Source organism: Berghia stephanieae, chromosome 5 (genome assembly GCF_034508935.2).
Source record: "Berghia stephanieae isolate SIO BIC M18660-M18661 chromosome 5, UCSD_Bste_1.3, whole genome shotgun sequence".
NCBI classification, from domain to species: domain Eukaryota; kingdom Metazoa; phylum Mollusca; class Gastropoda; order Nudibranchia; family Aeolidiidae; genus Berghia; species Berghia stephanieae.
Window position 1 is genome coordinate 1178645 of NC_088364.1, and position 23919 is coordinate 1202563.

Sequence of the window (23919 nt, forward strand, 5' to 3'; positions counted from 1 at the left end):
CTCATCCCACTCAAGAACCCCCATAAATTCTTGAATCAAGAAACTTTATGCTCCATCCACAGTAACTATCTTAATCAGAACTTACTGCTCCATCCACAGTAAACATATCTTGAATCAAGAAACTTTACTGCTCCATCCCACCGTAACATATCTTGAATCAAGAACTTTTTATGCTCCACCCGTAAACATATTTGAATCAAGAAACTTTTACCTCATCCACCATAAACAATCTTGAACAGAATTTATGCTCCTCCCACATAACATCTTGATCAAAACTTTCGCTCCACCATAAATCTATCAAAACTTTACTCACCAAGTAAATTTTGAACAAAACTTTACTCTCTCACCATAACATTCTTATAAGACTTTTCACACAACAACATACATATAATCAGAACTTTTGTCCATCCCGTAAAATATCTGAATCAGAACTTATGTACCCACCAGTAAACATCTTGAATCAAGAAACTTATGCCATCCCACAGTACATCTGAATCAAGAACTTTACTGCTCCATCCCACCAAAATTCTTGAACAAACTTTACTGCATCCCACTAACATTCTTAATCAAGAATTTATGCTCTCCACATAACATATTTGAATCAAACTTTATGCCCTCCACCATAAACATTGAACAAGACTTTACTCTCCATCCCACATACAACTGAATCAAGAACTTTAGCCCATCCCCCAGTAAACAATCTTGAAAAAATTACGCATCCCACCAAACTATTGAATCAAGAATTTTTCTGCTCCATCCCACTATATTTGAATCAAGAACTTCTGCTCCATCCACGTAACATATCTATCAGAAATTTATGCTCCACCACCAGTAAATCTTGAACAAACTTTACGCCCTCACCATAACAATCTGATCAGAATTTCTGCTCCTCCAGTAAATATCTTGAAGACTTTACGCCACACGTAACAATTGAATCAGAAACTTTATGCATCACCTAATTTTGAATCAGACTTTATGCCTCACATAAACAATCTGACAGAACTTTTCTGCATCCCACCAGTAAAATCTTGATCAGAATTTACGCATCCACAGTAAAACTTGACAAAATTATGCTCTCCCACAGTAACATATTGAATCAAGAAACTTTACGCTCATCCCGACAATCTTAATCAAGAACTTTATGCCACCACATAAACAATCTTGATCAAACTTTACGCATCCCATAACAATTGAATCAAGAAACTTTATGCCCACCCTAACTACTGAATCAAGAAATTTTGCTCTCACCAAAACTATCTTGAATCAAGAAACTTACGCTCTCCTAACTATCTTAATCAGAAATTTCTGTCACCCACAAAACTACTTGAATCAAGAACTTTTTACTGCTCACCCACCGTAATACTGAATAAGAAACTTTACGTCTCCCACTAAATCTATCAAGACTTTAGCACCACCATAAACATCTGAATCAAACTTTATGCCATCCCCAAACATATCTGAATCAAGAAACTTTACTGCTCCATCCCACAGTAAAATATCTGAATCAAGAAACTTTACTGCTCCATCCCACCAGTAAACATATCTTGATCAAGAAACTTTTACTGCTATCCACAGTAACATATCTTGAATCAGAAACTTTTATGCTCCATCCCACCAGTAAACATATCTTGAATCAAGAACTTTTTACTGCTCCATCCCCCAGTAAACAATCTTGAATCAAGAAACTTTACTGCTCCATCCCACAGTAAACATATCTTGAATCAAGAAACTTTTATGCTCCACCCACCAGTAAACATATCTTGAATCAAGAAACTTTTTACTGCTCCATCCCACCAGTAAACATATCTTGAATCAAGAAACTCTTTACTGCTCCATCCCACCAGTAAACATATCTTGAATCAAGAAACTCTTTACTGCTCCATCCCACCAGTAAACATATCTTGAATCAAGAAACTCTTTACTGCTCCATCCCACCAGTAAACATATCTTGAATCAAGAAACTTTTTACTGCTCCATCCCACCAGTAAACATATCTTGAATCAAGAAACTCTTTACTGCTCCATCCCACCAGTAAACATATCTTGAATCAAGAAACTCTTTACTGCTCCATCCCACCAGTAAACATATCTTGAATCAAGAAACTCTTTACTGCTCCATCCCACCAGTAAACATATCTTGAATCAAGAAACTTTTTACTGCTCCATCCCACCAGTAAACATATCTTGAATCAAGAAACTTTTTCTTGTATTTTTCTTTCTTGCTTTGGCACTCTTCGTAAATTCTTTATTGGATCATTATCTAAGCACATCTTTGTTACCCAATATCTACAAACAAACAAACAAACAAACAAACAAACAAAAAACAAACAAAAACAAACACAAAAGATAAAGGAAAACGTGAATCTCTGGGCCAATCCCCGACCCCCCCCCCCCGACTCCCCTTCAACACCCCATTTACGCACATTCCGTCCCATTTTATTCTCCTTTATTCTTAACCAAATAATAATGAAAATGATGCGAGTTGGACTCCCAGGGGAGAGAACCGCCAGCCTCGCTAGAAAAGTAGAGACAGCACGCAGGTCTTGAGTCAGTGACAACTCTTGTAGAGAAATCCATTATCATATAAACAACAACAACAAAAAACAAAACAACAAAACAAACAAAAAATCGAAAAAAACCCAAACAAACAAGCACACCAAGCAGTCAGTCCTCTTGTACGCACCCAGTGCTCTCTTTATCCCCAATAATATCTTTTGTCAAGCCTCAACCAGATACAGCCGATTTCAGGTTGTACTATGGACAATCACATTAACTTTAACATTAATTTTTTTTTTTTTTTTTTTTTTCAAAATGGCAGCGCTGAATAGCGACGCAGTTACACCTATGTGATGAATTCTTTTGATATTTATTTGTTTCATGACAACGTTTCACTCATTTACGTATTAAACGTTGTATGATTGTTCGTATTAATGAATGGTATGTACTTCAAACTTTAACGTTTAGAGTTCTGCTTCAAATCCTCGGAAAAATCGTTCGTATCAATGTTTTTGTCTCAAGGAAATCGAAATGGCGGCGGCCTTGTTTACTTCCGACACAAAAGTGCACCACTAATTTCATCTTATTTCGCGATTTGTTGATTGAAGACCTATCCTTCGCTTAATATTATATAAAGCATTGTATGATGATTTAGAATTACAAAGAGGCATCAAAAATAATAAACCATCCTGTTGATGAAGTAGAAAGAATTCATGGAAAAGCAATAGAAAGGAAAGCATTCTCAATTACCAACAATAAAAAAAACATATTTTATACCATGAATTTGATATTTTGCCATCTGGGAGAAGTTTTTGTCAGATTAAATGTGGAACTAACAAGTATAAATCAACGTTCGTTCCATCAGCAATAAAAATGTTGAATATTTCATATGGTACAGCAAAACCAAGGATTGATGCGTTGACTGATTGACTGATTAATTTGTTTAATGTTAGGCTAGATGAAGTGACCAATTGATAATGATGATAATATTTGGTGTTGAATTGCCAAGAATGTAACGAATTGAAAATGAAATGAAAATGTTGATGTTGTGTATGTCGCATGCGTGAAAGAAAGAGAGAGAGAGAGAGAGAGAGAGAGAGAGAGAGAGAGAGAGAGAGAGAGAGAGAGAGAGAGAGAGAATGGGTAGGAGTGAGGTGTCTGTTCAATGTTATAGTTATCATATAACGTTATGACAAGTGTAACTAAATGACAAATTGCCATATTTGTGGACAATAAAGATCTATTATTATTATTATTATTATTATTATTATTATTATTACTCCACCCTAACACCGACTATATCCGTAGTTTACCCGGGTTACTTTTACCCCATGCCTATTTATTACATTTTTTCTGAGACAAATTATAGACGTAGTATCAAAGCCAATGTTTTTAGTTTTTACACGTTAATGATAGTTGAATAAAACTATCTATGTAGCTACATGCTCATTTTCAATAATTTTTTCCAATTTTGAAAAGTAGCAAAAAACTCTAGGATTGAGTGAATTAAAAAAGTTTGTAAATGTTGCTGCTCGAAGCTCGAAGAAATAAATAACAATGTCACATTGAATGTAAACGTCAATTCAATTACGAAAACAGATGAAATGGACGTTTCGGGTTACCCCTTTATCAACAAACGATGAATGAAACACTACAGATGAATGAGAAAATGTCGTAGTGGCGTTTTGGCCAGAATTTTCGTTTTTGGCCAGAAATGTCGTCCTTCAAATATCGATCGATTGAAATGACCCTCATCTTGGCAAAAACTATCAAACCTGGGACCTCCGGGAAGAAGCCTTCCTTGAAATCTCAGATCTTAACAACGCCACTACGACATTATCTCATTCATCTGTATTTTTTCATTCCACGGTGGCTTTCATAGTACAGTAGTCTCGTGGAGCTGGAATTTATCCCGGTTTCTATAGGATGAGACGGACAATAAGATGCTAGTCTATCGTAAAGTACTTTCCACCAGATCTACCAGACCCAGCTACCCATAACTGCTGGGTGGGTCGGGGGATCAGAAAAAATAATCTCGACTGCCCCCCCCCCCCCCCCCCCCCCAATAACAACAATATCGTCACGGTAATGGCGTAAAAGAAGGACCAAAAGAGATAGAATTCCTGTATGTACGAAATCTATCATTTATTGGTGTTGATTTGATTTTATATCAGTTATAGTCTAGATTGGTTGCATTACAAATAATAATAATAATAGTAATAGTAATAATAATAATAGTAATAAAATAATAAATAATAATAATAATAATAATAATAAAAATAAATATAATATATAATAATAATAATAATAATAATATATAATAATAATAATAATAATAGAAGATAATAATAATAAAAAAAGAAAGAAAAAATAGAATAAGAAGAGAAAATAAAAGAGAAAGAAAAAAAGAAAGAAAAAAAAAAGAAAGAAGTAAAAATGAAAAATGAAGAAGAAAATAATAAGAAAAAAAAGAAAGAAAAAAAAAAAAAGGAGAAAATAAGAATGATGATGATGATGATGATGATGATGACAATGAAGACAAAAGCGAATCAAAATAGTAAACAAGATAACACGATACTCATAGCCATATTATGGCAAATCAGACGAACTGTATTATTCACAACAGCAATGCGTCAGGCACTTAGTCTGATAAATAACAATACCATGAATATATGGTGATCATTCTCCATCCATAGACAGGGGCTCATTCAAACATTCACCCAATGATTGATAACCATAACATGAATACAGGTGATATATCATTCCAGTCCTCTCATTGGAAAACCCTATCATTTCTTAGTAATTACGTCATCGTTGAATAATGTTTTGAACGCGTTGAATAAAAAATGTGGTCAACGATTGCAGAATATTTTCGCCCATTTTATTGGTGTGAAATTTGGTGTAAAAGACAGCTGATTGGTAATTATAAATAATCTTTTGGTGCGCATGAATACAAATCCAACGATTTTAGTTTTGGGTCAAATTGTCATTCAAGCAGAAGGAGAAAGATAGCAATTATGGTGAATAGAATTACTAATACCATACAATTTGGTTACAAAATATCGAATAATCTTACTTGTAGGGGTGGACTTTTGTTTTTTTTATAATTGGGGGGGGGGGGGGGGGGGGAGGGGGTTGTATATTTTTAAAATACATTTTTAAAGACAATCAAAATGAATTGTAATCAAATTTTAGTTGCCAATTTCAACTTGAACCAATCTTGTCGATGTTGGTGTGAACACGATGTGTATCATTGCTGGAATGGAATGCCAAGCATTTTAAGTTTCAATTAATAGATTTGGCACCTGACAAGATAAGACCGTTTAGATATGAGGGGTTACAAACAATCCTTCATTGTTTACAGCCAATACGATATACGATGAGGACCAGGACACGTCCGGTGGATGGGTGGTGTAGTTACGTGTCACCCTTGTAAGGCGCTTTGAGCACATTTAGTGGATATTGCTCTATATAAAAGCTCTAATTTTTTTTCTCCATTGTGGTCGAATACATAATTATGTGTGGAGGGGAGGGGAGGGGAGGGGAGGGGAGGGGGGGGGGGGCTGTCTGGTGACCCAGCAGTAACAGATTGGTGGCGGTTGGGTGGGATGGTGGCCGGGTCCAATCTGATCACTGCCATACCTGTGTGGATAGGAAAAGAGATATCATATGTTTTGGGGACCAGTTGGTGGTGGTGGTGGTGAAGGTGTTGATGGTGGTGGTGGTGGTGATGGTGGTAGTGGTGATGGGGATGGTGGTGGTGGTGGTGATGGTGTCGGTGGTAGTGGTGGTGATGGTGGTGGTGGTGATGTCGGTGGTTGTGGTGGTGGTGGTGATGATGATGATGATGATGATGATGATGATGATGATGATATTATTATTATTATTATTATCATTATTACATAATATTTTTATTATTATTATTTTATTTATAAATATTATTATTATTACTATATTATTATTATTATTATTATTATTATTATTATTATTATTATTATTATTAGTGGTGGTGGTGATGGTGGTGGTGATGGTGGTATGGTGGTGGTGATGGTGATGATGGTGGTGGTGGTGGTGATGATGGTGGTTGTGGTGGTGGTGATGGTGGTGCTGGTGGTGATGTTAGTAATGGTGATGGTGGTGATTGTGGTAATGGTGGTAATGGTGGTGGTGGTGGTGGTGGTGGTGATGATGGTGGTTGTGGTTGTGGTGGTGGTGATGGTGATGATGGTGGTGGTGGTGGTGATGATGGTGGTTGTGGTGGTGGTGATGGTGGTGGTGATGGTGGTGCTGGTGGTGCTGGTGGTGATGTTAGTAATGGTGATGGTGGTGATGGTAATGGTGGTGGTGGTGATGATGGTGGTTGTGGTGGTGGTGGTGATGGTGATGGTGGTGATGGTGGTGATGGTAATGGTGATGGTGGTGATGGTGATGGTTGTGGTGGTGATGGTGATGGTGGTGGTGGTGATGATGGTGGTTGTGGTGGTGGTGGTGATGGTGATGGTGGTGATGGTGGTGATGGTAATGGTGGTGGTGGTGATGATGGTGGTTGTGGTGGTGGTGGTGATGGTGATGGTGGTGGTGATGATGGTGGTGGTGGTGGTGGTGATGATGGTGGTGGTGGTGATGATGGTGGTGGTGGTGGTAATGATGGTGGTGGTGGTGATGGTGTGGTGGTGGTGGTGGTGATGATGATGGTGGTGGTGGTGATGATGATGATGGTGGTGGTGATGATGATGATGGTGATGATTATGGTGGTGGTGGTGATGAAGATGATGGTGGTGGTGATGATGATGGTGGTGGTGGTGATGATGATGATGATGATGATGATGATGATGATGATGATGATGATGGTATTGGTGGTGATGATGACAATGATGATGATGATGTAGAGACAACAACAACGACGACGACGATGCTGATGATGATGAAGACAACGACGACGACGAATACGATGACAACAAAAACAAAAACAAAAACGACGAGGTTTTCGACCAGCACCTACCTTGACCGTACTGTCCACAGCCCCAGAAAAGATCCTCCCCCTGGAGACGGCCAAACAAGCCACGCTACCCTGATGTCTGACCAATGTCTGGGAACAAATCATATTCTCCATGGACCACACCTACGGGAAAACAAAACTATAATTGGTTCTCGTCATCAAAGACACACTACCCTGGTGTTTGACCAATGTCTGGGAACAAATCATATTCTCCATGGACCACACCTACGGGAAAACAAAACTATAATTGGTTCTCGACATCAAAGACAACTACCCTGGTGTTTGACCAATGTCTGGGAACAAATCATATTCTACAATTATAGATCTCGTCATCAAAGACAACTACCCTGGTGTTTGACCAATGTCTGGGAACAAATCATATTCTACAATTATAGATCTCGTCATCAAAGACACACTACCCTGGTGTTTGACCAATGTCTGGGAACAAATCATATTCTAGAATAGAGAAAAATTTTTTATTCTCTATTGTCTTCTGGCACTTTTCTACTCACTTCATATCTTGTTGTTACCAACATAAGTGCCTGCTCCACTCACTTTTCTGAATTAAAAATTCACCCATACACCGGAGCATACTCAATGTCTCAATCGTTTCTATGTTATATGTTTGTGATGAGAATATTGGCTATTAAGCTTAACTGCTGGTCAAAATTACTTCGCGATGGTGGCGAACGAATCGGCGATCTCAAGAAGTGGGTGAGAGAGGGATCTAGAAATGACTGGGTTTGAAACGAATATTTTTTGTGTTCGTGGATAGCTCACACGGTAGAGCCACGCTCTCACCTGCCAGGCGGAGTTGTCGTACCAATAAGGTCGCAGGTTCAAACCCCACCACGCCGCGAAAAAATTTTTTATTCTCTATTGTCTTCTGGCACTTTTCTACTCACTTCATATCTTGTTGTTACCAACATAAGTGCCTGCTCCACTCACTTTTCTGAATTAAAAATTCACCCCATACACCGGAGCATACTCAATGTCTCAATCGTTTCTATGTTATATGTTTGTGATGAGAATATTGGCTATTAAGCTTAACTGCTGGTCAAAATTACTTCGCGATGGTGGCGAACGAATCGGCGATCTCAAGAAGTGGGTGAGAGAGGGATCTAGAAATGACTGGGTTTGAAACGAATATTTTTTGTGTTCGTGGATAGCTCACACGGTAGAGCCACGCTCTCACCTGCCAGGCGGAGTTGTCGTACCAATAAGGTCGCAGGTTCAAACCCCACCACCGCCGCGAAAATTTTTTTTATTCTCTATTGTCTTCTGGCACTTTTCTACTCACTTCATATCTTGTTGTTACCAACATAAGTGCCTGCTCCACTCACTTTTCTGAATTAAAAACTTGGTAACAGTGATGCCTGCCGGAAATGTCAGGCAGCTCCAGAGATCAGCGATCACACCGTGCTCCAGAATCCAGTAACTAAACTTACAGGTGGCTATAAAGCAGTTCTTGGGGCGGAGGAAGACATCGGAAGCTGGGTGGAGGAAATCAATTTGGAGATGCAGCGTCAACCCAACTTCGGTAGTCTTCCTCCGCCATAAAAACTATTTCGTAGCCACCTGGAAGTTCATTTATTGGACAGTGGAAGACGATGTGATCGCTGGTCTCTGGAGCTGCTTCTACTGTTTGGAACGAGTTCAACATTTTAAACGCACGAGTTCAGAAATATAGTCTTATATCCCTCCAATGACCTCACCTAGAAGGAACGAAATTGACGTCACTCAGCTCATTTTGTTATCGTTTTAAGATTAGTTCTCACTTAAGTATGTATAGCAATCAGGCTATAAAACCTTCAAGGTTACATAGAGTTTGTGTGTTGGTACGTCATATCCGGTTGCCGGATGTTGTGAACCTAAACCCATAGCGTTGGATGTTGCTGACTTAGTGGGAACTCCTCACATCACGTGCATAGGGAGGAAAAGTGCGATGTCTGCAAGCTGGGTTCTATTTAACCGGAAGTGTAAAACACATACACAACACACACATACACAATACACACACAACACACACACATACACAACACACACATACACAACACACACACCACACACACAACCAACCACCCAACATACACACACACCACAACACCACACACACACACCATCCACACAAACCACACACACAACACAACACACACACACAACACCAACACAACCACACACAACCACCACCACACAACACACACAACAACACACACACCACACAACCACAAACAACCACACAACACACACCACACAACACAACCACACAACCACACACAACCACACACAAACACACACCACAACCACACACCACACAACACACACACACACAACCAACACACACAAACACACACACACACAACCACACACACCCACCACACACACACACACACAACACGCACAGACACACACAACACACACACACACACAGACACGCAACACAACACACACACCACACAACACACCACACACAACACACACACACACACACACATACACACACACACACAACACACCAACCACACCCACAACAACCACACACAATAACAACACACACACACACACACACACACAATACACAACACACACAACACACACACACACACACACACATACACAACACCACAACACAAACACACAAAACACACACAACACACACACACACCACACACACACACACAACACACACACACACACAACACACACACCACAACACACCACAACCAACACACACACACACACACACACATACCACACACCACACACAACAACACACCACACATACACACACACACACAACCACAAATCACACCACACACACATACACACACACACACACATACACAACACCACACAACACACATACACACACAACATACCACATCAACACACACAAACACACAACACACACAACCACACACACACACACACACACAACCAACACACACACACAACACACACACACAACACACAACACACACACACAACACAACACACACACACAACAACACACACATACACAAAACACAACACACATACACAACACACAACACACACACACACACAACACAACACACAAACACACACCATAACACAACACACACACAACACACACACACACAACACAACACACACTACACAACACACACACAACACAACACAACACACACACACCACACATACACAACACACACACACACACACATACACACACACACACACACACACAACACACACACACACACACACACACACACACACACCATACACAACACACACACATAACAACACACACACACACCAACACATACATACACAACACACACACACATACATACACAACACACACACACAACACACACATACACAACACACAAATACACAACACACACATACACAACACACACACAACACACAAATACACAACACACACATACACAACACACACACAACACACAAATACACAACACACAAATACACAACATACACACACACAACACACACATATCACACACACACATACACACACACAACACACACATACACAACACACACACACACATACACACACACATACACACACACACATACAACACACACACACATACAACACACACAAACACATACACACACAACACACACATACACACACACATACAACACACACACACATACACAACACACACACATACACAACACACACACATACAACACACACACATACACACATACACATACACACACACATACAACACACACATACACACAACACACACACATACACAACACACACACACATACACAACACACACACACAACACACACACACACATACACAACACACACACACACATACACAACACACACAACACACACACACACATACACAACACACACACATACACACACACATACACAACACACACACACACAACACACACATACACAACACACACACATACACAACACACATACACATACACAACACACATACACATACACAACACACATACACATACACAACACACATACACATACACAACACACATACACATACACAACACACACAACACACACACACATACATACACAACACACACACACACATATACAACACACACACAACACACACAACACACAACACACACACACAACACACACACACACATACACAACACACACACAACACACACATACACACACATACACAACACACACACAACACACACACATACACAACACATACACAACACACACACACACAACACACACACACACACACACACACTTCCGATGAGTTTGGAAACGCAAGAGTGGAAGGTGTGACGTCACGATTTCTAAATTAATTGAGTTATTGTATAGAGCAATATCCACTAAACGAGCTCAAAACGCTTTACAAAAGTTCCCTAGCGAACAGCAACATTTAACATGGAGAACGAGACATAACGCCTGTTAGGCGATATTACACATTTATTTGGCAGAGACAACGCCCGAATAAAGTTAGAAAATGTGATTAAAGAGCCTTTTCCAAGGACTCAACTATGTGCCGAGCGAGGCTCGAACCCAGGACCTTCCGATCCGAAGGCGAGTGTCATATCACTAGACCACAAGGCCTCACTTCTGTACCCTAGTGGCCCGTGGTAGAAAGAGGACGCCGCAATGGCGATTCAAACCATCTATAGATAGTATGTGCTTGGCTAAGAAGCTCACAAAATTGCCATCCGGAAGTAAAACGGACCAACCCACAAAACTATGTGTAACCTTGAACGTTTATAGTCTGGTTAATACAATTTAGTGAGAATTACTCATAAACGCAGATGGCAAAATACAATAACAAAGGCCTGAGTGACGTCATCTTCGTTCTATCTATAGCTGTTTGCCTGTCGTTCGTTCTCACAACATTAATCCCTTCACAACGATGTTAGAGTTTAATCTAACCAGACATTGCCCCTTACCGCTATCACCAAAAAACCCCAAAAACCCCAAAAAACAAACAACAACTTGAACTTGACCTTCTATATAGCGCAATATCCACTAAACGTGCTCAAAGCACTTTACAAAGGTCCCTAACCAACAGCAACACGTAACATGTAGAAGAAGACATGACGCCTGTTAAGCGATATTACAATTCTTTTTTCCGACAGAGACAACGCTGTTAACGGCCAGCTACTCATTTTACACCGGAGTACGGTGAAAGAATGTGAGTAAAGAGCCTTTTCCCGGGACCCAAACTATGCGCCGAGCAAGGTTTGAACCCAGGACCTTCAGATCCGAAAGCGAGTGTCATGCTCAAGACCACATAGCGGCACAAGATAGCACCAAGAGAGCAGTACCCGTGATACGTCACAGGTTTCACTTGAATCTCGGACGGTCGCGTCGTTTCTGCTCTGAGTCGTGACACCAGTTAGGTCTGAGGTTAGATTCAAATAAATAAAATAAAAATTTATGACCGGGACGAAGACATGGAATCGTGGGGCTTTCTGGTTTAGTGGAATCACACTCGCTTTCGGATCGGAAGGTCCTGGGTTCGAGCCTCGCTCGGTGCATATTTGAGTCCTTGGAAAAAGCTCTTTACTCACATTCTCTCATCGTACTCAGGTGTAAAATGAGTACTTGGCCGTGAACGGCGTTGTTTTTGTCCGAAAAATTGAAATATCGCCTAACAGGTGTCATGTCCCGTTCTAAATGTTAAATGTTGCTGTTGACCAGGTACACCTAGTAAAACGCTTTGAGCACATTTAGTGGATATTGCGCTATATAAAGGCTCTTTTATTTTTTACCGAGACAAAGAAATGTTATCCCGGCGTGAAAGGGTTAAATCTCCCTTCTCCGTGCAAGTAAGACGCACGCCGCGCGCATGGCCCAGACCAAATCGCGGCGGTAGCGCGCACGCCTCGCAGACAATGCCATCAGTTCCAAATCCAAACCGTCTCTCGTCCACCAGCGAAGACGCGCGACGACGAGACAAGAAAAGACAGGACAAGCTCTCGTCCCCCCCAGACCGTGCGTGCATTGCCCAGCCACAGACACGGAACGCTCGCTCGCTCGCTCGATAAGTCAGTCGGTCGGTCGGTCAGTCAAGTCGTACATTGTCAATTGTTTTCCGGGAGAGAAGCAGAAGAAGACACAGCTGATACTTGCTAGAGAGTGAATCCTCCGTCTTTTCGACTGTATTATTGCAACAGAATTCCATCATGAAGGCAACTCGAGTCGCTGTATTGTTCGGTCTTCTCGTCATCACCATTGGCGTCAACGCCGTCAGGGGTAAGTAAGTGTTACGTTACAATCGTGTTACCCTTCATTTTCATTGATCTAAATACTCTTCAACAGTCGTAACGTCACTTCCTTCCTAAAGACGCATGGTAACTTAGTAACACTGGCTCTAAACTATCGGAACAATGGCGGACGCCCGTATGAAATATTTCTCCGGCGAGTATAAAGCGTATCCAGAAGAAAAAAAAAAAACACAAACATTTGATCATGTTTGACTTTTACAATTCTGATCACAAGACATATGAAAAGTTCTAGCCAGCATGAAAAATAAAAAGTAATGATTTTCTTTGTTTAGAACCAAGATGGCCGCCGTTGCCAGGCGGCGTGACATCAGACTACTGAATCGTATTGTGCTAAACGTTATGTGTACCGTCACCTGGGGTACCACTGCCTAAAGGGGAAGCTTTGCCTCTTGGATTTTGGACCAAGAAGAAATTGTTTAGTTTTGTGGCAATTATTTCCTTTGTTAAAAATTCCGCGTCTTTTCATCATCATCATCATTGCCTTTTTCACCCCAGGTCAGGGTATAGGCCACAGACAAACAGTTTCCATCCTTCTCTATCCTGAACTAACTTTTTTTATCTCATTCCAGGTCTTACCACTTCTCTGTATATCAGCTTCTATAATTTTCATAAATTCTGTCATTCCAGAAACTCTTCGGTCGCCCAAGCTTAAAAAAAAAGATTTGGTTTGCCCGTCTGCGTTTCTTTTAACGGGTGCAAACACTGCAAACAAGGGGGGGGGGGGGGGCGAAGTGACCGAGTGGTTAAGGTATTGCACTGTGACCCGGAAGGTCTCGGGTTCGAGCCTCGCTTCGGACACTTTCGTTTTTCTTTTCCTTGGGCAAGATTAATAACGCTCACTGTGACAACATGGGTGATTCCTGTTGACATCAGACATCTTGTTTGATGAATTATCTATATTCCTTCGTGGAATGCCCAGGCGACGATATCTTATGATGTCGTGGCGGAAGGGCATTCATTAATGAACGAATTAATGCAACAAAGCCGAGTTTATTCAAAATGCTCCGAATTCACAGAGGCAAAGTTTTCCCTTTGAGGCAAAATCACCCCGGTTTACGGTACTCAATTTCATTCGCAGACCTGCCTTGCACGACGAAACATTCGTAGAAATACGAATTTTTGGCTCCAGCCACAGAGCTGTATAGATCTATTTGACTCAATACATTTTGTTGAAAAGGAACGTTTAGCTCTTTAGAACGAATATTCAGGACTTAGGAGCATTTTAAACCATGCTGAGAGCAATCTGTTTCCACCGGTGACGTGACAGACGATGGGTGACGTCCAATCAAGGGACGCTACTCTTCCGCTAATCTCATTCCCTATATATATACATCAAGCCGTACCATTTGAATCGCGAGTTTGGCTCTCTGGCAGCGTGACATTTGTATTCTCTACTTTCGCCTGTCACAATAGGATTCAATAGTCTGATGTCACGTCCGCCCAGCAACCAGTAGCTTGGTTCTAAACAAAGAAAATCGGTACTTTTTATTCTTCATGTTGTCTAGAACTTTTTCACGCCATGTGATCAGAATGTATAAAAGTCAAAACATGATCAGATTTATGTTTTTGTCCTCTGGATACACTTTTATGATCGTCGGAGAAGTTTTTCATAAGGGCGTCCGCCATTGTTCTGATAGTTTAGAACCAGTTACTATGCGTCATTACCAGGGAAGTGACGTCACTATTGAACCCTATTCCACAGCCTCTATTTCTCATAATCCATGGTGTGTAGTGTGTAGTGTGTAGTGTTTACCGTGACACACAGACATGAACACGTTGTCGCGAGAAGTTCGAACCCGTCAACATCCACAATGACATTTTCTTTTTTAAAAGGTGCCTTCCATCAGTTTAATCCACAAAGACAAATTAGGATGTCACTGGGTTTCGGGTTTTCCCTTCATCAACTAACAGGCCTGTAAATGCACAATTTGCGAAAAGGCTGAAAAATGTCAGCCATATGTTCGCATGACCCCCCCCCCCAAAAAAAAAAAACAAAAAAAAAAAAAAAAAAAAAAAAACGTAACATAAAATCCTGCTGATTTATATAAAATGGATGTATTGATTAGATAATAATACAGAGTTCATAACGAATATCTAAATCTACTTACAATTTGATGACACAATACTGTGATACGAAGATTGGGCTTGGCGAGTAAGGTATGCTTTGCCTCTACCACCGTAACTCAGAGCCCGTTTACAAATTAAACAATAACAAAGTCCAGCTTCAGTAATTTTTCTTATGTAATCCGAAAGAAAATTCCCTTGCAAATCCTTCTCTTCAAGCCACGACCACTTAAAACGGTTTCGCACAGACGCGTCGATTGCCTTAATATCGGCATTGCGGTCGACGAAAGTCTCAGGCATTTTAATGAATAAAGATCGTATCAATGTATAAACACTTGAAAATTGTAAGATAATAGAATGATATAGTTGTGAGCTTACTCCTTTAGAATGAAATTCTGATCATCAAAGATGGATAAAGTCAAAAACTGGGCAGGATTACTTGGAAATGTTTGTAAACAAAGTTTTACCGGAACCGCAACTCTCACTTTCACACCGTCCCATGATTCAATGCGCAACCTTGGCCGAGTCGGGTTATGACCTGGTGAGGTCACAGTGGCTGAAATCCCAGCGAAATCAGCCACTCTATAACTATAATAAAATATTAGCTGATTTCAGACCAGTAGATCAGCTTCCGTGGTTCAGCACGAGATCACGAACGGTAAAATCCAGGGAACGAAATTAACTTATTTTCGGGTTTTCCCGATATGACGTATGGCAATATATTATAATATAGAACAATAGAGAGACAATAAAACGAAATAAGATGAGAACTAAACGGGGGTGGGGGATTCGTTTGTTTTGCGTTCAAAATAACAAAAATAGGTATCAAGGCTGAGATTAAAAGTCAGTTTCTGGATAAACATGCAAAAGTCTGAAATCAGCCAAATGGCTGAGAATTTACAGGCCTGGTAACTAAGTGGGTAAAATGGTGATGGATCGGTTACGAAATCGGATCATCATCGGATTACAAGATACCCAATTTCATTGGCTGCGCTGTTATCGTAATGTTACCATAATGATAGAAAACGGTAAGGGCTGCCTGAAGCCGGTCATCGTGAAAATACTAACGAAAGAGTGAAAATGGAGAGGCATCGTATGGGAACAATAAAGACAATGGACGTTTCGGGTACAACCCCTTCGTCAGCACAACAATACACAAAAAAACTTGGAAAACAAATAAAATGAAATGCATTGTATTTTACTTGTTTTCCATGTTGATGTGTGTACATGGCATTTTATCTTATTTGTTTCCCACGTTATTTTGTGTATTGTTCTGCTCACGAAGGGTTTGTACCGAAACGTCCATTGTCTGTTTTGTTCCCATACGAAGCCTCTCCATTTTCACTCTTTCGTTAGTGTTACCATAATGTTAACATAATGTTACATGATTGTTACCAAATGTTTGGTTCAGTCATATATAATTCCCATTCGATATGACAGGTAACATTCAAAAGGATTTCCTCGTTCCCGTTAATGAAATTATTTATTCCATAAGATGCTTCAGCTTTATTTATTAAGTCCTTCGAGTCGAGATTCGGATTTAGTACAACCCCATCAAAAACTGGGAGGTGAAGGGAGAACTGGGATGTGAAGGGAGAATTGGGATGTGAAGGGAGAATTGGGATGTGAAGGGAGAATTGGGATGTGAAGGGAGAATTGGGATGTGAAGGGAGAACTGGGATGTGAAGGGAGAATTGGGACGTGAAGGGAGAATTGGGATGTGAAGGGAGAATTGGGATGTGATGGGAGAATTGGGACGTGAAGGGAGAATTGGGATGTGAAGGGAGAATTGGGATGTGAAGGGAGAATTGGGATGTAATGGGAGAATTGGGATGTGATGGGAGAATTGGGATGTGATGGGAGAATTATTGGGATGTGAAGGGAGAATTGGGATGTGAAGGGAGAATTGGGATGTGAAGGGAGAATTGGGATGTGAAGGGAGAACTGGGATGTGAAGGGAGAATTGGGATGTGAAGGGAGAATTGGGATGTGAAGGGAGAACTGGGATGTGAAGGGAGAACTGGGATGTGATGGGAGAATTGGGATGTGATGGGAGAATTGGGATGTGATGGGAGAATTGGGATGTGATGGGAGAATTATTGGGATGTGAAGGGAGAATTGGGATGTGAAGGGAGAATTGGGATGTGAAGGGAGAATTGGGATGTGAAGGGAGAATTGGGATGTGAAGGGAGAATTGGGATGTGAAGGGAGAATTGGGATGTGAAGGGAGAATTGGGATGTGAAGGGAAAATTGGGATGTGATGGGAGAATTGGGATGTAATGGGAGAATTGGGATGTGAAGGGAGAATTGGGATGTGATGGGAGAATTGGGATGTGAAGGGAGAATTGGGATGTGAAGGGAGAATTGGGATGCCAATGATTAACCAGTGAACTGTCATACTATGGACTAAACAGGTGTTAAAAAATTTTGGCCAGAAAACTCGTCCTTCATATATCGATCGATTTAAATGATGAAATGACCCCCATCTTGGCAACAACAAAAGATACAAAAAAAAAAAAAAAAAAAAACCCAACCAAAAAAAAAACAAAACAACAAAACACCAAAAAAGAAAAACGCTCAAACCTGAAAATTCACGAAGACCTCGCGAAGTCCCAGGTTTGAGAATTTTTGCCAAGATGCGTGTCATGTAAATCGGTAGATATTTGAAGGACGAGTGTTCTGGCCTAATGATTAAATACCTACGTGTTTATTCCAGAATACGGCATTACACTGGTTCCTGATAATGACACGGTTACAGAGTTGTATGTAAGCAGATCATTAGCCTTAGGTAAAGCGTCTGAGCGTGGAATCACGTGGTAACGCGATATCACATGCATACGTCACACACGGTAACAGCAAGCCATTTTTGTCCATCGTCTAAGTAGAAAACGGTATGGGCTGTACAAAAGCTGGTGTAGCACGCCAGAATGACTCTATCGCCAAAAAGACTCTAGAGTTAAATTCGCGTACACGAGACAGGCTCTAGAGTTATCCTCGCGTACGCCAATTTAACTAGTCTTTTTTTTTTTTTGGTAGAGTCATGCTCGCGTGGTACACCGAAACTACCGTGTCAGCACTAGATTTGTACAAAAAACTTTGGGAAATTCTGTGAATTCATCTCTTACTTTGTGAAGCTGTTGTTTTCTACTTTTTTTTTTAATTAAAAAAAAAATATTTTGTCGTTAATAAGGAAAAGTCAAATTTTAGGATGGTTTAAAAAAAAGACTCTAGAGTTAAATTGGCGTACGCGAGACACACTCTAGAGTTAGCCACGAGGCCGCGAGACTAACTCTAGAGTGTGCCTCGCGTACGCCAATTTAACTCTATAGAGTTTTTTTTATGGTAGTGTCATTCTCGCGTGGTACACCGGTTATCGTGAGAATACGAACGAAAGAGTGAAAATGGAGAGGCTTCGTATGGGAACAATACAGACAATGGACGTTTCGGGTACAAACCCTTCGTCAGCACAACAATACACTAATAAACGTGGAAAACAAATGTTTAAAAATGCAAAATAACTTGTACCGTCTGTACTCAATGGTGGTTGCAGTATTCATATTCAGGCAGAGTTGTCGTACCAGTAAGGTCGCTGGTTCGAGCCCCCTTCGCCGCCGCGAAGTTTTCATTCTCTGTTGTCTTCTGGCACTTTCCTACTTACTTCATTTCTTGTTGTTATCTTATCTACTTTCAAGGGGTCTCTAGCAGCCAGCAATGCCTAATTTTTGTATATTAATTATGTGAAGTTAGATATTATGAAAAATACATGCTGCTTATAGGGAATGAGATTAGCGGAAGAGTAGCGTCCCTTGATTGGACGTCACCGGTGGAGAAGTTATTGTAAACAAACCAACTACAAGCCAAGCGCTCCAAATACAAAATTTATTATTCATTTATCTGTACAAAAATGCATAACGTTGATTATGATATGCATTTTTGTACAGAAATATGAATAATAAATTTTGTATTTGGAACGCTTGGCATGTAGTTGGTTTGTTTACAAGTAACTCCTACCCCGGTGACGTCCAATCAAGGGACGCTACTCTTCCGCTAATCTGATTCCCTATAAAATGGATAAAATGCCAAACCATTTTGATATTTTAAAAAATCAAAATTCCATTTTTTCCCCCATGCCAAACGGCTTTTTAAAAAAACGCCAAATTGGCACCGAACTCTCCTTTCAAATCGGATTCAATAGTCTGATGTCACGTCGCCCAGCAACGAGCAGCTTGGTTCTAAACAAAGAAAATCGGTACTTTTTAATCTTCATACTGACTAGAACTTTTTTCACATGTCATGTGATCAGAATGTATAAAAGTCAAAACATGATCAGATTTATAAAGTTTTTCTCCTCTGGAGACACCTTTATGCTCGTCGGAGAAGTATTTCATAAGGGCGTCCGCCATTGTTCCGATAGTTTTGAACCAGCTACTAAGTAAACTATTTATACACTAATTGATACAATTTAGTGAAAACTACTCATAAAAATGGCTGGCTAAAAACAATTATACAAAGCTGAATGACGTCAATTTCGTTTCTACTATAAACGGCCTAACCAACACACAAAATTATGTGTAAGCATGAACTTTTATAGTTTGGTTCATACAGTTTAGTGAGAATTACTCATAAACGTGGATGGCAAAAAAAAACAAAAAAACCCAATGACAAAGACCAGAGTGACGTCATCATCTTCGTTCTATCTTTTGTCAGGTAATGAGGTGATGACAATGGAATGACTACAAAGACGCCATTTTGGTGTATATGAAGACATGACTGTCGGTGCTATCGTGTTGATAAAAGACGTGAAAATGGTATCAATTCTAATGAGCAGAAAATGACACGATGAGAGAACGATGAGAAAAGAAAAAAGAAAAAGAAAAAGAAAAAAAACACAAACCAATCCGTGACCTTAATCAAACATCCCATTTCATTGTTTTATTCTTGGTATTTCTTCTCTCGCTTTGTTTTGGTTGTGTGTGGCTGTATGTGTGTGTGTTTGTGTATGTGTGTGTGTTTGTGTATGTGTGTGAGTGAATGTTTTTTTTTTTTGGTTTTTTTTTTAGGGGGCAGGGGGGGGGGGGGGGGGGTTCTTTCTGGGATTTTGTTTGTTTGTTTTTGTTTTGTTGTTTTGTTTTGACTTTCCATTTCTGGTGCGTTTTCTCTCGTCTTGTTTTAGTGTTGTAGCTGTCTTCAGAAGATAATGACGGAGCATTAATTATATATAACAACGTCTATAGAAAACATAGGTGTGATAATTATACCATTCGTGACTTTCATCGCCGTGTGTGTGTGTGTGTGTGTGTGTGTGTGAGTGAGGGGGGGGGGGGAGGGGAGATAGAATAATGGTGACACCCTGATTAAATTCATAAGCCAAGTTTACACCTATAAATAGAAGTGATGTTGACGTATATTATGACGCAACGAATGGCTTCCGCGAGGACGAGAGACGCATGCGCACAACCAACATGACGTTCTCTCTCTAATAACTTTTCCGCGGTGACGTCACAGACTATGGGTGACGTCCAATCAAGGGACGCTACTCTTCCGCTAATCTCATTCCCTATAAAACGACACTGTTACTTTAAAAAACAAACAAACCCAAAGTGAGGCTAAAAACATATGGTGAAAGATCTTTTAACCTTGCATGGCCGAACATTTGGAACAGCTTGCCCGAAGTCATTAGATTTTTAGATTTAAAATATTCTTTTTAAAAACCTTTTAAAACGTCCCTTTTTAATATATATATATATAATATTATATATATATATTATATATATATATATATATTTTATATATTATATATATATGAGCCAAGGTCAAAAGGTGCCAATTTTTTTTTCTCAAAATAAAAGTGACATAATAGTTCATTCATGTTTCTATATGTGTAGCAAAAACCCTGTACTTCATGAATCAAAGGCCCTTTAGATAACTTTAAGGTCTAACGCAGCATAATATCGTCAACAATACCTATAGGTTACTGGTGTCACCTGTGACCGGTGACACCAAAATGAGACAAAAAACTCAATAACCAAATGATTTTTGTTGAGTATCAAACTTTATTTAGTTAGTTATAGACAAAAAGACACAATCAACAACAATCATAGTACAATAATAATACCAACTATTGGAGAAAATATTGCTTTTTGGTGTCATCGGTCACAAGCAACATAGAATGCAAATATATTATTTCATAAAAATGGTTGTGCATTAACAACAACAACAATATTGCATATGCTTATTACCAGCAATGTTCAGAAACTTTTGGAATGAAATGTTGGGAAATAATGTGACCAAAGCATATCTTATTTAGCGACATTGCGTCACTTGTGACATTAGACCGATGACACCATTAATTATGTCACAAGCAATACCAAATTGCAATTTCGACAATAAATCATTAATTTCAGTCAAACCAGTGTAATAACCACAGTTAAATATGGAATTTAATAATATTTCAGAAACCAAAGACTTCAAAAATAGAAATTTACATGGAAATTAGAGCATCTGAATGTGACTTGTGACATAAGACCGGTGACACCATTACTTATGTCACAAGCAACACCAAATCACACTCGTCCATAATATATCATTATTTTCAGTCAAAAAAGCACAATAACCTACTCTAAAATGAAATTCGATAATATTTTAAGAAACTAAATACTTTCAAATTGGAAATATGCTTAGATATTAGTAATACCATTGTTGCTATTACTTTGGTCAAAATCGGCACTAGAACGCAATTTTGCCTCAATAAATCAAGAATAGCAACTGAACACATGTAATATAGCCTGTTAAAATGTAATTCAATGACATTTCAAGCTTTGAAGAACATGAAAACAGAAATACATTAGAAACTTCAAACTTAAGTGTCACCTGTGACATTTTAACCAATGACACCAATGGTCACAAAAAGTACCAGAAGTCAAACAAACACTAGATAAATATCAGCCATGGTAATGAATTCATGTAACCATACCGTAACATCCGCCCTACTGCTCAAATCTGCTAGTTTGTAGTAATCTAGTGTGTTAATAGTAAATCAAATCAAATTTCTTGACAACCCTTCTTTTATCTGGATTCGTCAAAAGCTTGAGTTTTGTCTTTTTCTTGATTGATACAACCCTGAAACATAAAACATTAGAATTACAAGGAAATAATTAATTGTGTCAAAATCATAGTCTTATGTGAGATGTCATAATATCATATTTGTAAATAGAATAACAGCTGAAAACATAATTTTTTGGTGGCACTTTGTAATATCCAATATCAAGTGTTGCTTGTGACAATGTAAAATAGCGATGACACCAAAGTTCAACTCACCTTTTCTGCCTGGAGCCACGCTGGAAAGGCAAATGAAAGTGCTGCACTTCAAAGACTGGTAAGAAGGGTGGATCAAAATTGCGAATCGCCATTTAACGAAACAAACTTCCACGTGTTCACGCATGCCGTGTTGCTTGTGACAAATGACACCAAAAACAATAAACCTCAATATCGGCAAAACGGTATACATTTACTCCAAGATTTGAATTCAGATAGTAAATCTATCCTTTTTTCTCATAATAAAAGATTTTATAAACATTAAAAATGAGCTTTAAAGTTTCGTGTCGAGTCTTAGTATTGTGCTGTGTTTGATGACACCAAAGGTCACAAGCAACACCAACTTTTTAAGAACTCTATATGAAACTATCAGATATGTAATATACTGCAATTGCGTTAAAAGTAAATTTTGACTTCATACTATTAGTCAATTAACCCGTGACTAAACATACATTAATTTCTACATGATTTTAAAAGGTATGCTTGACTCGTTTAACAATGCCAAAGATCAATTGCTTCAATTTTATCATATCTTTAAGATGTATTTTAAATTATTCTCTCATTATAATGATTACAAATTACAATGAAACAGCATATAGTAAAATCAATTTCTTAACATGGTATCAGCGGCACTTTGATCTTGTCATATATAAATTTGATATTAGAAATCAAGAAATGTGACATAATTATATTTTTATAGCCTCTATATGTTTATTGGTTTTATACAATCATAACTAATAAGTCAACTTT

The 23919-nt window shown here is 39.3% G+C and overlaps 1 protein-coding gene and 1 long non-coding RNA gene across 2 annotated transcripts in view; one reads left to right on the top strand and one right to left on the bottom strand.

The window, feature by feature from the left end:
• Positions 1-5073: 5073 nt before the first annotated feature.
• LOC144972224 (E3 ubiquitin-protein ligase TRAF7-like) overlaps positions 5074-23919 on the bottom strand; it is a gene marked incomplete in the record, with an annotated part of 126560 nt that continues 107714 nt past the window's right edge. Inside the window, 2 exon segments of the mRNA XM_078913258.1 lie at positions 5074-6137; positions 7498-7617. Coding sequence (XP_078769384.1) covers positions 6126-6137; positions 7498-7617 — 132 coding nt within the window.
• LOC144972212 (uncharacterized) overlaps positions 13430-23919 on the top strand; it is a 60475-nt gene continuing 49985 nt past the window's right edge. Inside the window, exon 1 of the long non-coding RNA XR_013645310.1 lies at positions 13430-13758. This is a non-coding gene — a long non-coding RNA (uncharacterized LOC144972212). The remainder of the gene's footprint in view (positions 13759-23919) is intronic.